The sequence below is a fragment of the Rhipicephalus microplus genome, chromosome 10 (assembly GCF_043290135.1).
Source record: "Rhipicephalus microplus isolate Deutch F79 chromosome 10, USDA_Rmic, whole genome shotgun sequence".
Classification (NCBI taxonomy): Eukaryota; Metazoa; Arthropoda; class Arachnida; order Ixodida; family Ixodidae; genus Rhipicephalus; species Rhipicephalus microplus.
In genome coordinates, this window is record NC_134709.1 from 41,386,136 (window position 1) to 41,405,899 (window position 19,764).

Consider the following 19,764-nt stretch of genomic DNA (forward strand, 5'->3'; position numbering starts at 1 on the left):
GCATACTGTAGTACATGTTACGCACTAGCCACGCTCGAATCCTCCTATAACACCTGCACGCTACGTCTGGGCCCCGAATCAGCCCCGAGGCAAGATTCGTGAGCGCGCGGCATCACTACTTCGCTTATTACGAACTTTTTTTTCTCTCTCTCTTATTTTTCTACGTTTCAACCCCAGCCTTTACTCTCCACACACTGACAGCCTAGCGTGTTAGCACGATCGAATCCACCCATAAACCCTGTTCGCCGCTGCTCTGCGCTGAATCAGGCCCGAGGCAAGACGCGTGACCGCTCGCGTGACGTCACTATACTCCGCTTATTACGAAGTCTCCCTTCCTCCATCTCTCTCACTCTCGCCAGCCTATTTTTTGCATGTCGTTATCCGTCGAACAACGAGAGCTCGGCTGGATCCCTGCGACCGAGTCTGATCTACTTAGGGGAACACTCCCAGCAAGCTATAGCCCGCCGCGCTGCCTCCGGCATACACACCCGGTCCAACGTTGCAGCGATCTGCCTTTGTGGGAGGCGCTCTGGTGTTTCGATTTGCGCTCGCTGCGGGGCCCGTGCCTTTCCCCCTAGTAGCCCCCGCCTATAATATTCCTTCTCCTCACTTCGTTTGTACATTATCTGATTATTTTCTTATTCCTATACTTCGCCTCTCTTTAACGATTCGTATCGCCTCATTTGAAGCTACTGGCCTGCCGCGCTAACTGCAAACGCGAGCGCACACCGCTCGTGTGGCGCGTAATGTGTGACCCAGATAATTGCGGGTAGCCAGAAATTGAGTTCATTGTTGTCGATTGAACGAGAACCCGGGAACATTTTGTGTCTTGGCTGTTTATTTTTTTTTCTGCGGGTATATAGTTTTGCCTGGCACGCGCGCAGTTGCAGTTTGGTTGCGTGGATGAAGTTTTCTCGCTTGGACTCCCTGGAAGGCTTGGGGGAGGTTTTTGTATCTGATGCATTCATTAAGGCGAGCCCTTCGAAGCTTGCGCTTGTTCTAATTCATTTTTGAGGGTGTACGCAAACGCAGCAGCAAGCTGGGAAAGCGTCAGCACGCTAACTTAATGTTTTATGGACGTTGTTTAGGTGTTATATTTCGTTAGGAACTTTTTCAATCAATCGTTTTAGCGATTCCGATCTATCTTTCACTGCAACAAGCACTTGTTTGTACAGAGCCGTCACTTGAAGATTAATGTTGCACGTTCCTCAATATCTACTTCCCATCTAACGTGCCGTCACTCTAATATCCTTGAGAGGACCACGGAAATGGTAATCTTGAGCTCACGTCTGCATATTTCACGAATCTGCGTCAAGGCTTAAGGATTAGTCGAGAGACGTAAAGGATTTCGACGCGAAGTATCGCGTCACGAGAGAGATTTGTTTGCCGGATTAATTCTCGTCTATTCTTAAAACTTCAATGATTAACTCGCACATGTCGTATACGTTATCAACTGTAGTTTCGTGAGGGCTTAGTCGGAACTTACGAAGCTTTGATATGGCTCAGGCAAGTGTGACTTGTCTCTGTCGGTGCCTTTAACGAAGAAAGCACGTGAGTAATCAGGGTACTGACGTCGTCACTAGAGTACATGATGCTCCTTGTAGGGGGAAACACGCAAGATGCACGTGTACGATTTCGAACTTCTAGCACATACTTGAGAAATCTATTTGGATTAGCAATCTCCTGTCGCATGATTACTAGAGAGATACGAAGTCATTCAACTCATTAAATGATACCAGTCGTTTTGGAGACATTGCCATGTGAAGGGGTATACTTGAAACATGCGTGAATACGTTAGCCGACATGTACAAAGACTGCGCAGGTACCTTACCGAATATGCAAAAGAAAAGCGAAAAAAATGCGATCGAGAAAAACATTAGAGAAGGAGACAATAATGTCGTGCATGTTGGTTATTTCACTTTGAGCTGTATTTGGTTTAAGCCTAGAAAAGCTGTCGGCGATGCTCGGCGCAAACCGCGCCTTCAGTGTTCGATAAGTTTCAGGATTGTTGCAGGAAGTTTTGTTAAGATTGCGCACAATACGAGAACACTCGAGCTTATTCCAGGGCTTGCGTGACGACCAGTGATAAGGCTGGCAAATTCGATGCGTGATGCAATCCGACGGTGAGTAGTTTATCGGCGACCGACGATCTGTTCGCCGATATCAGTGCTAGTGTGTTGAGCTGTAATCTGACTTTCTGTTTATCGGCCACAAGTTCGGCCAAATAAAAGTTTCATCGTGGACCTATACCGACCGATTCCTTCGTCAACGTCACGACCATGTGACACTATCTCCTATGTTGGGGTTTCCGTGCTGCGCTTCTCGTTCTTATTAATGTTTGGTTTTGCAGAAAATATATAATGTAGTGCCAAAAGACACAACGAACGCACGGAACCACACAACACAAGCGCCACTAACAATTTTAATGGAAAGTTGACAACGCACGGAATATATGTTCCAATCGCACAGGGGCCGGGGTTACGTCCGGCAGGCTACAGGGGGTGCTAAGCAAGGACTACATCTCAACAGTACGGCTGAAAAAACGCATTTTCCGACGCAAACTGGACAACATATGTCTGACCAACGCAGTCTGTACCATATTTGTTGATAAAAACGCTTCTAAAAGTTCTCGTGCCTTTCTATTTTTACTCCTACCCATGATATTGACATCATGAAACCTTGGACCACATACATGCTCAGGATTTGCGATGCGCAGAAAGATGCGCATGTCCGCGTTCACATTATTTGCGGGTTCCATCATTTTGTCATTCACGATTCAGTTTTTCATTCAAAAGTACCTGCCCCGCCGCGGTGGTCTAGTGGCTAAGGTACTCGGCTTCTGACCCGCAGGGAGCGGGTTCGAATCCCGGCTGCGGCGGCTGCATTTCCGATGGAGGCGGAAATGTTGTAGGCCCGTGTGCTCAGATTTGGGTGCACGTTAAAAAACCCCAGGTGGTCTAAATCTCCGGAGCCCTCCACTACGGCGTCTCTCATAATCATATAGTGGTTTTGGGACGTTAAACCCCACTTATCAATCAATCATTCAAGAGTACCTAAACGCTACGTGCGATCTCACCGACCACCAATTTTAATTAGATAATAAAATGACTACTGAGAAGATATAAGTATAATGATAACGTAGAATGCATTGTGTGGTAGCTGAAACGAACAGTTAAGGTGCAAGACTTTATTGTTGCGTAGCGTGGTAGAAGAGTAAAGTAACGACCAGGTATGACACAATGCGAACTGCGAAACGAGTGGGTCGTTGAGTGCTTATTCGCACCTATTATAAAGGACTCAGCCATGATTTTCGATCATCAGCAGCCACAACTTCAACAAAGCGCGCGTAATTACTTACAGATGCGTAGCAAGTACCTCGTTTCTCCACACAGCAGGTGATTTCCTACTTCACAAAATTACAATAACTCATGGTGTAGTTGGTTACCTTACCACCGTATTTACAGTAGTTGCCTGAAGACAATTGGCAACGAACTCCAACAAGGTCACTTTACCAGCTTTCGCTGTGACTGTTCTGCGTAAGCAGAAAAATAAAAAAACAAAAAACTGTGCTTTGTGTCTCGCGCCGGCCAGTCCTGCGAACACAAAGCACAGTTTTTTGTTGTTGTTTTTCTAGCTTTCCGCTCCCAACGCTAAAACGTAAAGGAAGTCGTAGCGCGTATTGTCGTGCTCGGAGATAAAGCCCAAGGCGCGCTTCAAAGACGCATGCACTCGGAGGAGTGAAAGGGGGGGGGGGAGAGACCGCCTCGTATGCTTCGACAATTTCACTTTTCCAAGGTTAACCTCTAAGCGGTCGATCTCGAAGCGTCATTCCTTTTTTTTCATTCGCAAAGAACTGCATTTTCGACGAAACAGCCCACTTATAAGGCGCGCTTCAACGGTCGGCTCGGAGACCTTATCTGTAGCTCGAGACGAGAGAAAAAACGGACGTCCGTAAATTACCCATAGGTGCCGTGGACGTAGATGGAGTGTTTGAAATACGGCTACGGCATCAAAAGTGGTCTCACCCGAGTATTTAAATTGTTGGCCGTTCGGCTTCAGGCACGTTTTATTTCTTTCGATCGTGGGCTATTGGCCTTATCCCCCCGCGCTCTATACTTCGAGAATTCTCCTCCTCCAGCGGGCAAGCCACTTATCTGCTTCTCTTATATGCACACCAAAAAGACATATGGCAAGCCATATATACTAGACAGAGTCGAACGCCCGAGAATTCGGTCTTTCTTATTTACTTGTTTATCTTCGCTGCCGTCCTCTATCGTTGACATTGCTAAAGTATCACTTCAAGCCGCACGCATGAAGTGAAAGATAATTCTATACGCCGACCATGCCGGCGTGACCTCGATTTATTAGCTCCTACCTGTGTTTTTTTTCCATTAGTTTAATTTTTATATTTTTTCTCTCTCCTTCTGTCTCGACTCTCTTCTGCATCATTACTCCGGCATATGTATGTCCATTCGGTGGCGCTGCATAGCAAAAAAAAAAGAAAAACAAGAAAAGAAAAGAAACCATCGCTGTGGCTTACGAAACAGCGGCCGCACCTTAGACGCCGAGCTTTCTCTCTTATATCTCCCTACGCCGCGCTACCGTCAGTGCACGATCGAAATCAGTTTCGAATTCGCCAGCGTACACGGTAGGCGGCTTCGGTATCTCCTTCACTTATTCATCTTATTTGGTTGTTGTTTTTTTCTTCCCTCGGAATGTACTCCGTGCCAGATCTCTTAGGCAACAAACAAACAAACTCATGTTACCAATGTTTTCCCCCTTTCAGATTTTCGTTTTATTTTTTTTCCGGCACGCTGTCGCTTTCCTGGAAGTGTCATTTACATTCCATTCGAGCGATTCGGCGCGCTTTTGTGTATACGAAAGCCTTCAGCGGTGACTTGTCACAGTCAAACGAGATGCTTTCGAACGGTCAACAAGAACGACGTGCAGTTGTATTACGGGCTTTTCTATAGTTTGCACTGGTACGTAATCGTACTTGGACGACTGCTTCTCCGATGCCTCCTCTAGAAAGATGCCTGTGACGCGATCCAAAAAGCATGTTCTCAGTACTCTCCCGTTCTCTTCTCCGTCGCTCCACAGAAAGCAGTGTCGAGACGGAAGAATCGTCGTGGTGGCCGCTTCAAACCTTTCTGCCTCCGAGATTAAATAAATAAGTAGGGATGCGAATCGAAATATTTTCAGCTTGTTAGTCTAAATAAAAGCGCTGGTGTCGAGAACTCCCAAGAACAATGTTGGAGTGTTTGGGAGTGCATTGAATAATCATACCCTTAAACGCAACTATCTCTTTAAAAGGAAAAAAATTCGATTACGGTATTGAGAGAGCTCTTCGCAAGAAGGTCACGTGAGGACTGCCATTCACGAAACACTAGAACCATCTCTGTCATTTGTCGTAAGGCGCGCGTGGTTCACGTAAACAGTGAGTGAATTGTCGCCTAGCGACCCCGACAAGGATTTTAGCGACTTGGGCTGCATTCAGGACGCAGACTTCGCAAACACAGGCAACAGTGCTCAGAAGTCGCGATAATATCCATTACGGGGAGGCTGGCTCGGAGATGGTGGGTGGCGAATATTAACTCTGTGGTGGCGAAAGCTTTAAAATGGCAAAGCATGACATCTCATACGTGCTGTCTGGCGCCTCTCTCTGGAAAGCGATGGTACTGCATATATAGTACAAACGAACAATTTCTCTTTTGGGATGCCTTGAAATTGAATCGGTACACTTTAAAGGCAAAGTCTATTGCGGTCCTGGAGGCAGCGTCAGGCGTACGCTGTGACGATGTTTCCGATGTTGTCACTTCCGACGCTACCGGAAGCAATGCAGGCTCTGAGCGCTGCTTGGGGAAACTATACCTTTAACTACGCAAAACCTACCCCACCCTAAAGCGAAGGCGAGTAACGTCTCAAGCATCTATTACAAGAGGCATTGTTGGTTTCTCAAGGCTTCGAGTGAGCGTCTCGTGAAGTATCGATATATATATATATATATATATATATATATATATATATATATATATATATATATATATATATATATATATATATATATATATATATTTCGGGAGTAATAATTCAATGGGCCAGTTAGTCTTCGTGAAGGTATGGGATATGGCACAACGGGAGCGTTGTCAACAAGGATAAATATACTTATTTCCCAACAGTTTCGGGAGGGGTCCTCCCTTCATCAGGGGATGAGTTATACTGACATGAACATACAAACCTCGTTGCTGCCGCGTCCCTCTCGCCTATAAAAATGCTTGCGAGAGTGAGAGAGAACTAAAAAAAAAGAAAGAAAGAAAAAAAAGAAAAAAGAGAAGAAAAAAGATGAAAAGAAAAAAAAAGAAAGTAAATTTTTTTACTGATGAAGGGAGGACCCCACCCGAAACTGTTGGGAAATAAGTATATTTATCCTTGTTGACAACACTCCCGTTGTGGCATATCCCATACCTATATATATATATATATATATATATATATATATATATATATATATATATATATATATATATATATATATATATATATATATATATATATATATATATATATATATAAATTCTGATCGCGTGATCAAAATTTAAACGAACATACAGGATGCACTCGTGGATACGTTGTTTTTTAACGGTATACCCTATAAGCTGCAACGCAGCAGATAATTCCACTCCGTCTTCAGAATGGCGCTGCATTACGAACAACCACGCGCTAAATTTTCGCTCACCTATGACGTGCATGTAGACACAAGGACTGCCCGGTAGCAATGCCGCGACCGCGTTCCTCGCTTCGCCGCGCGAGGCACATCTTGATTTTACGCTCGATTAAACGGAAGAAAAGCGACAACAGTAAAAAAAATGAAGGACTCAAGGGCGCGGCTTCTCAAGCCAGCGGTACTCGTGAACCATCTAAATCTCCCTGCGAGGATCGTATAAAGCAAACTCGAAATGAGGAAACGTTGATGGGAAGTTCATGCAGCTATGAAATATGTTCCCAACTTGCGCGTCATCGAACAATAGGCGGCCTAAATGCGGCCGTTACATCTCGGTTTTTTTATTTATTTATTTTTCCTCAGCTCGCTGCCTCATTTATATCGGCTACATTGGGAAAAACAATCTCCGGGGTAGCGTTCTCACTTACCTGGTGTATGTTGCGAGTGTTCGTTAACTGTGTAGAAAATGCACGAGCTCATTACGCGTGATCATCAGGATCCTTTGTAAAAAGAAAACAACGCAGAAACGATTACTCCGGCAGCAATCGAAATGACATTCGTTTATATCAACAGAACACTATGCGACGAACCTCTAAAAGGATCATTCTCGCATGTTGCTGGCACTGGTCGCGCAACCAGGCGAGTCACAGCGCCACTGGTCGCAAAAGGTCGCAGATGACCACTTGGGTCTAAGAGTGACCGCACTGGCTGAGATGCTCGCAACTTGATTTTTCGGTCCCGCTATGCCGCAGTATTAAAGCTCGGAGCCTTGATCCACTGCGGTGGTCCTGTGGTCATGCTTCTTGACTGTTGACCCGCAGGTAGTGGGTTCGAATCCCGGCCGCGCGGCCCCATTTCGGTTGCAGCATAGCGAAATTTTCGGAGCCCTTCCCTATACCACTGGCTTCACGGTCATATCGTAGTTTTGAAATGCAAAACTCTAGCGATTCGTATTGACTCTCAGGGGGCACGCAGTTAACATGCGGTGTAGCGTGTATTGATGCGGCGCGCAAAGGAAAGAAACATGCCCTTAAGGCCCATATTGCGACTTCGCTGTGATGTCGAAGGATGCGAAATTCGAGCTGGCAAAGATAAACCTTCTTTGGTGGGCAACCTTGTACCCAGGAGAATAGACTCAAAGTGGAGCCGACACTCGCTGCGTGTGTGGACCCTTTCGGTGTTTGTAAGCAGCGCCGTCGACATGTTGAGGCATTTGTAGCGAAGCCGGAGCGCGGGAGGCTCCCCCAACCCGCTGTGCTCGTAGGCAGCTTCGCAGTTGGTGTACCAGTTGTCACGATATAAAAAAGGGTACGTGGGCGAGCTTTTAAAGACGATAGTCTTTCTTGGGGACCTTCGACGCGAACATTTTGGTCTGTCTGTCTGTCTGTCTGTCTGTCTGTCTGTCCGTCTGTCTGTCTGTCTGTCTGTCTGTCTGTCTGTCTGTCTGTACATTTGTCTGTCTGTACATTTGTCTGTACGTACACTCTTAACAGCATTGCGTACTTGAAACGACCGACCCCATCCGAAGCGCCCACCAATGTTGCTCAAGATTGAGCGTCCATGCTTGTGCAATTGTCAATTAAAAAACAATAATTGCGCATGTCTGGGGCACCGTAACAACACGTTTATACTCTGCATGTGCGTCTTTTACTAGAAAAAGCATACATAAGTAATTTTAAGGATCGTAGCGCTTATCACGCTGCGCTGACCATGCAACGCTTGCACAGAAAGACCCGTCGCCTTGCGTTCTACACCTTATCACCTCTGAGATGGGCGCGCGCGCACACCCGTCTGAGAGCCTCGCGCTTTGTTTTTTTTAAGAAAACTGCCAGATGGCGCTCATGTGTCACGTGTGACGTGACTTGATGCGCTCATTCGTCTCCGCTGCACGCTCTAGGCACTCAGCGCCTCCAGAATACCATTCACCGATTTTCTTGCGTAGAACATCAAATAAATGTCTTGTTCGCTCTCTCCACACGCAAGACTATCGTCTTTCGACGACATTTCCAGATTAACATGCAGATACGGGGTCAATTTTTTTGCAGTATGTTGACGGCGCCTACCGCTCGCTACAAACATGGAATAGGTATATATACGGTCGTCAGCAAGCTTAACTAGAAGGCTCCGCAGCGTGGCCTGGTCACTTTGACTGATGCCCACCGCGAAGCGCAGAGTGCTGTTGCCAAGATAACGCCTTCTTGTGGTTTAATGCACGTTGGTGTGCACGAGTAACATCTCGGCAACAGAACTCAAAGCTATACGCGGTGCTGGCGTCAATCAAACCGTTATTGAGCGTACTATGGAGCGTTCCAGTTGAGCCTGCTGATGATTTTACAGTGATAACGGAAAAAAATGTACATCGGGCGTCGGCGAATCTGCCTGTCTGTGAAATTGGTCAGCTTTTCCAGCGTTGTCCCTGGTGCATGGTATAGCTCTTGTTTAGGCGCACGAAGAAAGACTACAAAGGGACACAGCAGGGCATCAACAACAGTCATGCCATGCATCTTAACCAACTAGCCCAAGTGTCCATTCCCTTGCAGTTATCTCTGGTGCTCGCGTTCGCTCTAGAATAAACTCGGTTATGTCCGGCGCGTAATTTAATCACAGTGGTCTGAAACAATGGCGAGGCTTGCCAAACATAGTGGCGCGGCCATCGACGAGCGGCATATTTTCTCTGGAGAAGCTCCGTTCCCCTAAAGTATAAAAGAAATAACATCAAGTGTCAATTTACATGCTGCACGTTCACCGTGTAATTCTGTGGCTTGATGTTCCTTCGCATCACTTCATCTCGACTGTGCTGGTGAGTTTATGTTTCTGGGTGTGTAACTGGAAGCCCACTCACTGAGGTCGTGGTCCTTTCGATAACAAATATTTCACCGAAGCGAAATTTTCCCTTCTTTATTTCGGTACTTGCCCCTTTTGAGACCGCCTAATTAAGTTCGGTGCTCCCGTGAACATAATTTTAGCAGGAAAAGGAAAATGACGGGCCTATGAATTTGATGCATGTCCGGTTGCGCACCCAACGTTGAGGGCTTCTATGTTTCAATATTTCTTTTTTTTTTTTTTGGCTGCGGAAAGCAATAACGTCGCTCATATCGAACTTTTTAGTATACTCTAGATTGAAAGCTCTTACTTTATTTATTTCTTTATTTTTGACATCGTCCACGCATTTTTTACTTCCGTAACACGGCGGAAATAATGAGGGTCTCTTATCTTGATCGAGTTTCGTACACGCACCAATCAAAATTAATTAGTTTGCTCTCATTAAGCTTCAGATGAAAGGTAATACGTCAAAGTGGTCAGAAGCTCACGGAACGTGGATCATTATTTTTGTCATACCCGAATTAGGTTTCTGCGGGGGTACAAAATAGAAATTCGATATGCTCTATGTTCTGGATTTTCGGGGCCATGCGGGTAACAGGGTGGCAGGAGAGCAATTATGAAGGCAGCCGAAATGAGATTAATTAAAACGTTGCAGCGAGGCATTACGTTATTTGTCATTAAAAACCTTGGAAATTGGCCGGTCCCGTAAAAAAAAAAAAACATTCATCTTCCTGCTAGCCACACACATCGAGTACTTGTGTTGAGTGGACTGGTGGGCCGATCGACATGTGGTGTTTAAATACACTATAGCGTAACCGTATATTTTAGATCTGTAGCTTATCAATGATGAACTACCGCGAATTCACCCGAGATTCTCTTCTGGTGCATTTTACCTTGCGAACTGAGCGGCTAGTATTTTTAGGCCGCAACAAGTACCGTAGGTCAGTTAATCAAAATGTTAATAGCAAATTTTACTTGGTCACTCGAACATGTCTTTCGACATTTCGTGCTAGTACCATGCGATGCTTACGTTAAAGAGCCCCAGGTGGTCAAAATTTTTGGAGCCCTCCACTACGGCATCTCTCATAATCATAGTGGTTTTGGGGCGTTAAACCCTTGTGTTTGTGTACAACTAGTGTTGTATTGTCTACTAGATAAGAAGTGTCTTGTGTGCAGTCTTTAAGTATGTACCGATTGTTCAGTGTTTGTATGCAATTAACACCATTTTTTTTTTCAAAATGTACTTATTGAATTTTGTAAAGGTTTTGAGGCCCCTTCAGGGGTTTCTGCCACTGCGTCCTCTTAGACGTTCTGACAAATATGCTGCTGTACAAATGGGAAACTGAAAACTGTATTGTGTATCCAAGAACTGATGCCCGTCTGCTTTGGTCTCATATGAGACTGGCAGTATTGAAAATAAATAAATAAATAAATAAGTAAATAAAAATAAATAAATATATGAATAAATAAATAAATAAATAAGTAAATAAAAATAAATAAATATATAAATAAATAAATAAATATCATCCATCCGACGTTTTGAATAATGAAGCTCAAGAGCTACAATGGAGCTCTCCATCACGTGCAACTTTTTTTTTCAGGAAGGTTTTGCATTCGCTGAAAAAAATATATAGAAACAGCCTGTGTATTTTAGTGTTGGTAATGTACATCGTCGCGCACACTTCAGGCTGCTAAACGAAGTTTCTGGTTTTTAATTTGGAACATCGCGGCGCGAAATAACGATGTCACGAAACGCGCAATGCACCAACACAACAGTTTTCGTGTTTATGTGTCTACCGTGTCAGTGTTAGTTTATTTGGTAAAGACACAAAACGACAAGGTTAACAGCTGAATATGGTGGTACTGAGATAGAGTCTCCCATTAATGAACTACAGAGAACTCTGGCGCTAGTGTCTATGGGAGCTGCAATGCGCGGCGCTTCAGTGAGCATGCGAATTATGGGTAGTAGACAAACTTCTCTAATCTTCGTACTTTCATATCCATTTGGCTTCGCATGGCTTGAAACTGCTTGGGCACGAAATAAAACCAGGAAACGTTCACCAGCTGCACTTCACTACTTTAACCTTTTAAGCTCACCATTTCAAATCGGCCGACGAAGTTCATAACCGTCCGTTCCTTTATTAGAAACAAAACCAAAACACATCAATAAAAAAGCCACAAACACGTTCTAAGCCCGCAAGCGCGAAGGCTAGACAAGTCTGTGCATTTACCCATCATTCCCGTGGTCGCTGAACGATCGCAGTGCCAGAGTCCTCTTTCGATGATATTTGGAAACTCTATGCCGAAACCAACCCGCAAATAGAGTATCTACCCTGTCGGCCTTTATGAAAGGGAACACGCGAGCGCGTGGCCTGCGCTGTGCGGCGACTGCCTACAGGATCGTCATCAACTGACAGCAAAAGAACAGACGTTGGCTTTTGGCGTCATCTATTGGCAAACAAAACAACGAGCTATAGCTGCAGGGCAAGCGCTGCAAGAAACTGTAGGCAGCCGTTTTTGAAAGCAGGTCACGAGATCGGGTGTTCCCTTTCATAAAGAACGACTGCAGTGTACACTATAGTGAAGTATATACGTGTACGCAACCTTCCTTCCGTGCTTGCTTCTTCTGCCATGTTTGTAGACAGCGATGTTTTTGAGAGAGGAAATTCCCGGTCTGCCAGTTTCGTGCGCGCCCTGTCAATAGGCGGGCTGCTTTCGACGGCACCAGGAAGGTACACGTGCGGTGGTACGGTCGTCCTTCGAGACGCCCACTTCCCGATGCTTGCACCCCAATAGCAACAGCGTTCGGGAATTCATACAAAGGACGTCACGTCTCGTTAAGTGCGTTCAGTTGCCGACCGTGCACAGCTCCTGCTGTCGTATAAACACGGATATACATTGACGCTTAGAGTGAAATATCGCCGCAGTTTGTTTGGAAATCTTGCTGGAAGTCGAGAGTGCTTTACAAAGCCTGTCGGATGGATATATTCCCTACTGAAACCCGCTTCGAAGACTTGGTTGCTCCATCGGTTTGTTCTTGTTTCTCGAACTCACTGCCTATTTTCAGGTGACGTGCTAATAATTCGAAAAAAAAAAATAGTTTTGGTATTACAAGCGAGATTGGGCGCGTTAGCTTGTCGCACTAGAACTGGTCCAGCTCATACCGGTAATGAACGATACGGGTGAACCAGCCAACACAGAAGGACAGAGCGCTTACTTTTAACAGGTTTTCATGGGAAATTGTGTCAAATGTAGTACTAATGTCATATAGTTTTCATTGTGTATATACTTTAGAAGAAATTGTTCTACCGACAGGACTTTATGTCGTAGAAGAAGGCTCTAAAGGCACTCCTGCGCTTCTTGCGTTCAAGCGGCCTCTCCAAACGACGGTGATCGGAACGCCCTGCATGCGTGTGAATGTGTTTTTTTTTTCTAATTTATTTTATATCTCTCTATCTCTATCCTCTTTTAGACCCCTATTTCCCCTTTCCTGTCCAGGGTAGCAAACCAGTTCTTCTAGGTTAACCTTCCTGTCTCTTCCTTTTATTCATTTCTCTCTTTCCAAGTTGATAATATAGTTTCTATATTACGCTGTATTACGGTTCTGGGGCGCTGCTCAAATATTTACCACCTGGTGTTCTTCGGCGTGCACTGCCATTGCACAGTATACACAGGCCTCTGGCATTTCGCTTCAGTCGAAATGCGAGCGGGGTCGAACCCACGACGTTTGGGTCAGATACTGAGCACCCATTCTACCTCTGAGACGGACAGCTTCAAATTTTGCAAGTTTAGCGGGCCTCTTTTTGCCCAGTCTTGAAGCAAATAAATGAATAGATCAATAAGTAAATAAAGTCCACCGAGAAAGGACACAAGCTCCACATGCTTTATGAACGTTTCTTTATTTCTTTATTATTTTCAGTTCCATCGTTGTACATCGAACATAGCGCCAGCATTCGTGACATGCCACTCCGTTAACCAACGCGTTGCCATTTGTATACGCAAGTCACCTAAGAAACGTCAGCAGTAGTCGACGTTAACTGTCACCTTCGAGCAAGTTAGGCAACTTGAACTCTTTCCTGAGCTCACGCTGTAAGCAACTATCTCGCAAAACAAAAAAAAAATCATTCTCTCTTACGAAACGCAGATCTTGGGCGTAAGAAACAGCCATAATGTTGCTGCGATTTATTTTTACCTTCTCGATTTACTGGTGGAAGCTTCGGGTGCTTTCACGGGAATTGTTCGGAGCAGTGATGACAGTTTACCGCCGCCCGTAAGTGGCGTTGGTACCGGTGACATCGAAGCATCTTGGCCGGCTTTGCCTTCGGGTTGCTTCGTCAGCGCTGCCTCGTTTTCCGTCGTCTTGTTTCTATTCTTTCCAGCTTCCTCGAGTCGATTAAGTGCCGTCAAGAGTGACGTCACACCCGAGCTCGCCTTAGAAGACACCGTCGTCACTTCTTCGCGCGTACCGGACTTCGCTCTGCCACTGGATCCAGTGCCGTTCTTGGGCGAACCACCGACTAAACTCTTAGTTACATGCGTCTTCGTGTTGCCAGTTGGTTTTGCGTTTGAAGACGATCCCGCAGAATCCGTAGGCTTGCCGCGCTTTTCAATGGTTCCTTGGCTAGTCGTCTCCACTGAATTTGAAGACTCGGCTTTCGGAGTTCCAGTTATGGTCGACGACATTTTGCTCGATGACTGGCTGCTGGCTTTGGTGACTTCAGTGGGGCCCTGTTTGTGACCCCTCTTGTCCAAACTACTGATTGTGTGCATCTTGTTTGACGAGCTTGACGGCGTTTCGCGCAGTTTTCCGTGGTGAGGTGATGACGTTTGCGGTGGTCGTCCGTGGTGTGGCATTTGGTGTTCCTGGGGACGTCCGCCGCGTACCGTTTCCGTACTTCCGGTAAACTTACCAGGTTTCCATTCAACATGGAGTCTTAGAAGACCTGGTGGTCGCCTCTCGTGGTGCGACATTGCAAAGTGCTTGTTCCGTTCATTGGGTTCACGCTTCGGCTTTCCTCGGAAGTCGCCGTGTCCAGGTGGGTTACTGTGAGATTTCCCACTGCTGCTAGTCGAAATCCCTTCTAGTCTCGTCGAAGTCCACGTCAGCGACGTCTTGTCGCCAACACCGCTTGCCTTGGCTCGTTCCGAGTCACTTGGTGCCATCGGCCGCTTTCCTGATTGGCTCCGCTCACCCCATCCGAGACTATGGTGATGATGTCGATGTCCTCGCGTTGTCTCTTTGCGATAATTTCCGTCCGTGGATGTGGACGACTCTCTGCCACGAGTGCTTTGCGTCGTCTGCAACCTTCTTGTCATCTGCTTCTTCATAGTCTTCTTGTGTGCTGGTTTCTTCAAACCTCTCCCTTTCTTCCTTCCTCTCTGTTTCGAACGTCCCTTGCCCCCGTGTAGCTTTCTTAAGCCTTTTTTAGGCTTTTTATTGCCGCCATTTTCGTTCTTCTTCCACGGACCATGTGCACCTTTCTTCCTCTTCTCGCCAGGCCCGCCATACTTCTTGCTGTGCGGATGTCGAGAATGCGACCGCAGCGTCACCCCTGTCGTCGACCTGTGCCACGAAGGCGACGTCGTAGCGTGTTTCCTAGAATCGTGATGGCCCTTGAAGCTGTTCCCAGCTACACCCTGTCTTAGTGCGCCACCAAGCGATTTGTTGAAACTAGACCAAGGAATCACTCGCGGCTGTGATGATGAGTTGCCGAGCCACATGACGATTGGTTCTTGGGTCATGTTGCTTTTTTTCAAGGCCGCTGAAATTTTCGAACGTCAAAGTGTCCACCAATATCGTGAATGACGTTTGTTCGAGGAAAAACGTTGGCCAGGTTTTCATCATCGGTCCCGTGCAGCAGATGTAAGAGGTCGGGAAAGAAAACAGATTAAGAATCATCATATTGGCCTCTTTTTTCTTACTAATATACTGATTAAAGGGGTACTAAAGAGAAAAAAGTATTTTTAGCGTACTAGGAAAGCACGATTTCACGATCCCTAAAATACCACTCTTACTGCGAAATGATCATGACGCTTTTGGTAAGCGAGAAAACGCGCGAAAAGAAAATGCGAGCGGAGCCACCATCTTCAGATTTCCGCTCAAAACACCGTGACGTCATAGATTTTAACACTGTCTTATGGGGCCTACATAGCTTCCAATCAGTACATATAAAGTATACAATTTCATCTATCGGTGTTGTAGGCAGTACATACGAATATTCAGAAAGTTTTGTTGAGCCAATGATACGAAAATACCTAATATACATTTTGAAATTTCTGAAGTCACGAGCGAAGATCTTTGGCGCGACATTCAAAACTGAAACTTTAGCCTTAATTTTCCCCTCTAATGATGAACTTGTGACAATTAAGGTTATGGTATTAGAGTTCTCAGAGTGTTTTTTGTCGGTCTAAACAAAGTTATATGGTTTCTCTTTAGTGCCGCTTTAACACAATTTATCGGGAACAAACTCATTTCACACTGTTGACAAATAAACCGCGGCGACTCGTGTAGGGACTTGTCATACTTACGAAAAGCAACAACGGCGATGCAATGATTTTAAGGACGTCATTCGTGGATATAAACCTTGACAATAATTGCATTGGCGTAGCTAGTCGGTATAGCCCTGCACACGGGGCCGTTATAAATGAAACTACTGTAAACGGCAGTTTCACATGTTTTATGTTTGTTTTTTGTTTATGTTTGTTTCCTGATGATGTTCAAAAACCAGAAGTTTTTATCCTATTAAGCTCCCCCCCTCCTATGCCTCGTTCATCTATCTATCTATCTATCTATCTATCTATCTATCTATCTATCTATCTGTCTGTCTGTCTGTCTGTCTGTATGTATGTATGTATGTATGTATGTATGTATGTATGTATGTATGTATGTATGTATGTATGTATGTATGTATGTATGTATGTATGCATGTATGTATGTTTCATCATCAATATTTCGCGCAGTCGTTACCGAGCAATCTTTTAAAAGTGACTCGGCCTGGCTTGAAGTATAACGTACCTATAACACTGAATTTCTCATGATGTAAAGCAAATTACCCAAGCTTACGGGCAAGTTCAATAGCTGGGTGCTTCAACGTGCATCTGATTGACTCTGAGTATCACTGTTTTCGTCAGTCCTTCAATCTAGACATGCGCACGAGTTTTCGTGTACAGCTGTGCGAAGTGGAGTTCATAGGTATACCAGCACAAAACTAACAAAAAACAAAGAAGAAAGAGGGCTGTCTTTAATTTTCTGAGTGTCTCGTTGCATTTGTTCTCGTATACCTGTCAACGACGCAGCACCATGCAAATAGGCAGCCACCTAATGCTACTGATATATGTGCAACACAATAACAATGGTTATAATAACAATGGCTACAGACAATCATTTCAAGGAAATAATAGTTGATGTTATTAGAAGTAATATTAATGGGAATATGAAAAATGAACAGATGAAAAGATAGCTTGGCGCTGGCACAGTCTAAACCTACGACCTTTGAATAACGCGTCCGATGTTCCACTTACTCAGCTATACTGCGGTGGTCATCCCCAGTCCGCTTTACGGGGTATATATGTTGATATAAACTTCGGAATGTTAATGTGTGCTTGTCGTCATGTCTTCTAGGGAAGGTGATTATTATTCGGAGATTTAAATCTACATATAGTGCACCGAACAGATAAGTGAAGTGCGGCTACTTTCACTGCCTGGTAGGAACGACTCATTGCTATCCCAGAGTTGAGTGCGAAGCACTCGAAATCGTTAAACACTTTTTTTTCCTCTAAACACAAATCCATAAAGTGGATGGACCACCACGGTGACTGTGTTGTTAAGGCATCGCCTGCGTTACTTGAAGGTCGCAGGTTCGTTCTCTGCCAGCGGCAAGGTTTCTTTTCATTCATTTTTTTTATTTACATTGCACTCACTGCTTAAACAACACCAATACACTACTTGGCATCGTTGTCTGTTACTTCTCATTACTATTGTGTGCAACAACAACAAAAAAATGCGCTCGTAAATTTTTACTTTTATCTCCTTGATGTACGTAGGCCAGCTTACCCACGAGGGCCATCATGAACAGCTCCGCGCACGCCATGTCGCCCGGGCGCCCCGCCAGAGGGCCCCGTCGACTCCCTTCCGCAGCACCAAAGGGCCGAGGTCTCGAACCGTTATCTCGCACCACACACAAGACAGGAATCGACGTCGCACGAGGCCCTGTCAGGACGCCTCGCCCCCCACCACCTTCTCGGCAAGACGCGAGGCCTTTCTTTCCCAACGCGTCGGATCCCCGCGCCAAGCTGCGGTAACGCTATATATATAGATGTTACACGTAGAGGCACGTAACTGTACTCGTGGATGTATGTGTGGTACACGGACCGTTACAAGGCGACGTCCCCTTCTCCGCGACCCGTCCTCTCTTCCTCGCCTTCACCTCCGACTGCCTCGAATGCCTTCCGGTGTTCCTCGTTGTGGTCGCCAACGACACACCGCCAGTTTGTCGTCTACAATTGTAGCCGCAGCTCGCAATGCGAAACAATACAACTTCGTTAGGGCCTCGCAGTCACTGACGGCGCAGTCTTTCTATGGTGGGCTTGGCTTTCTTTCTTTCTTTCTTTCTTTCTTTCTTTCTTTCTTTCTTTCTTTCTTTCTTTCTTTCTTTCTTTCTTTCTTTCTTTCGTCCTTTCTTTCTTTCTTCATTCGAGACGTTCGTGGGGCTTAACCTAGCTCTCACGGAGGAGAGAAAGGTGGGAGGGCGAGTAAGAAAGGTGTAATTTGTTCCTTTTGCGAAAGAAGCTCATGCCGGCTGCTATATGTATGACTGCATGGCGTTGCTGCCGTCGATGGCGAATACGGTGCTTGTCGTGTCACATGTCACCGACGAAGTACTAGCGGCGAACGACGGAGCAAGAAAGCGCGGCTTGGGAGCGTGTTATCCAGTAGTGAAGCGGCTTCTCTTCATTTCCCCAAGACTGGCGGCATCAAAGTCAAGAGCACAAAGATGTCCCCTAGTTCGGCCGTTCAGGCTTCGTATTTCCTCTTGTTACGCTTCACTTCGTGTTTCACGTCTCTTTTTTTTCTGGGTTGTTATTTTTCTCGTTTTTAACAATCCTGGATGTGGTGGTTCTCATGATGAAGAGAAGGTTCGTTTAGTAATAATATTGACGCTTCGTGCAGATTACAAGCAAGTATCGTGACACCCTAAGTGAAATGCGTATCAGCCTCTCATACCAAGAATTTTTGTCACAGACAGTACACGTACCGCAACGCCACAATATTGTTAATGTGGACTTGTTGGTGAGTCGTGTGAACAAATTTGATGTAGCGCCAAACGTCACACGCACACGAGCCGGCCCAAAAGGACACCGCGCAAGCGCTGTGTATACTGTCCATATGAACATGTTTGTCTACGCGCATGCCGCTTCGCACTGCGTGAAAACTGTTTCAAGTTTCAAGTTTTATTATTTCCAAAAACATTTTACAAAATCTAGGATATACAGACGAGGGTCCCAGAGTCAGAGACTTTAGTGGGACCCTTGGTTTGTCGATACAAAATGACGGTAAAATTTATACGGAGCAACAGAAAATCTTTACAATATACGGACACCCAAATACACTTTTACATCACAAATCAAGCCAAAACAGGCTACATGGTATAAAAAGAACCGAAGAACAAACGAGTCAAACAGGTAAACGATCACAAGTATGGTTATTCGAGAAAATGATTTTTGACGGACTTTTTGAACAAAGGAAATGAAGTGCAATGCTTAATGCTAGAAGTTAACGCATTCCAAAAGGATATCGCACTGAAAGCGGAAGTTTTTTGCCCATAATTAGTATGAGCGGGGGGTAACAGGAAATTTTTATCAGCCGCAAACCTGGTCACATTATTATTCTGCAAATCAGATGCAATAAATGGGGATGCCAGTTGATTATACAGGCCCCGCCGCGGTGGTCTAGTGGCTAAGGTACTCGGCTGCTGACCCGCAGGGCGCGGGTTCGAATCCCGGCTGCGGCGGCTGCATTTCCGATGGAGGCGGAAATGTTGTAGGCCCGTGTGCTCAGATTTGGGTGCACGTTAAAGAACCCCAGGTGGTCGAAATTTCCGGAGCCCTCCACTACGGCGTCTCTCATAATCATAGAGTGGTTTTGGGACGTTAAACCCCACATATCAATGAATCAGTTGATTATACAGCAATTTGTGGAATAATGTCGCAAGATTCAACCG

At 45.4% G+C, this 19,764-nt stretch overlaps 2 protein-coding genes across 3 annotated transcripts in view; one reads left to right on the top strand and one right to left on the bottom strand.

The window, feature by feature from the left end:
• LOC119181124 (ATP-binding cassette sub-family G member 8) overlaps window positions 1-19,764 on the top strand; it is a 388,763-nt gene that overhangs the window by 224,676 nt on the left and 144,323 nt on the right. The window lies entirely within an intron of this gene.
• LOC142774365 (uncharacterized) lies at window positions 13,424-18,010 on the bottom strand. The gene is made up of 2 exons (XM_075874750.1): window positions 17,598-18,010; window positions 13,424-15,306 (listed from the first exon to the last, which is right to left on the bottom strand). The coding sequence occupies exons 1-2, from the start codon at window positions 17,632-17,634 to the stop codon at window positions 13,733-13,735; spliced, it is 1,611 nt and encodes a 536-aa protein (XP_075730865.1). The 5' UTR covers window positions 17,635-18,010; the 3' UTR covers window positions 13,424-13,732.

Excerpts from the sequence above, each read along its gene's own strand:
- LOC142774365 (XM_075874750.1), bottom strand. The coding sequence starts at position 17,634 with ATGGCGTGCGCGGAGCTGTTCATGATGGCCCTCGTGG. Across the intron at positions 15,307-17,597 it reads GTTCATGATGGCCCTCGTGG|CGGCCTTGAAAAAAAGCAAC; the intron begins GTAAGCTGGCCT and ends CGAAAATTTCAG.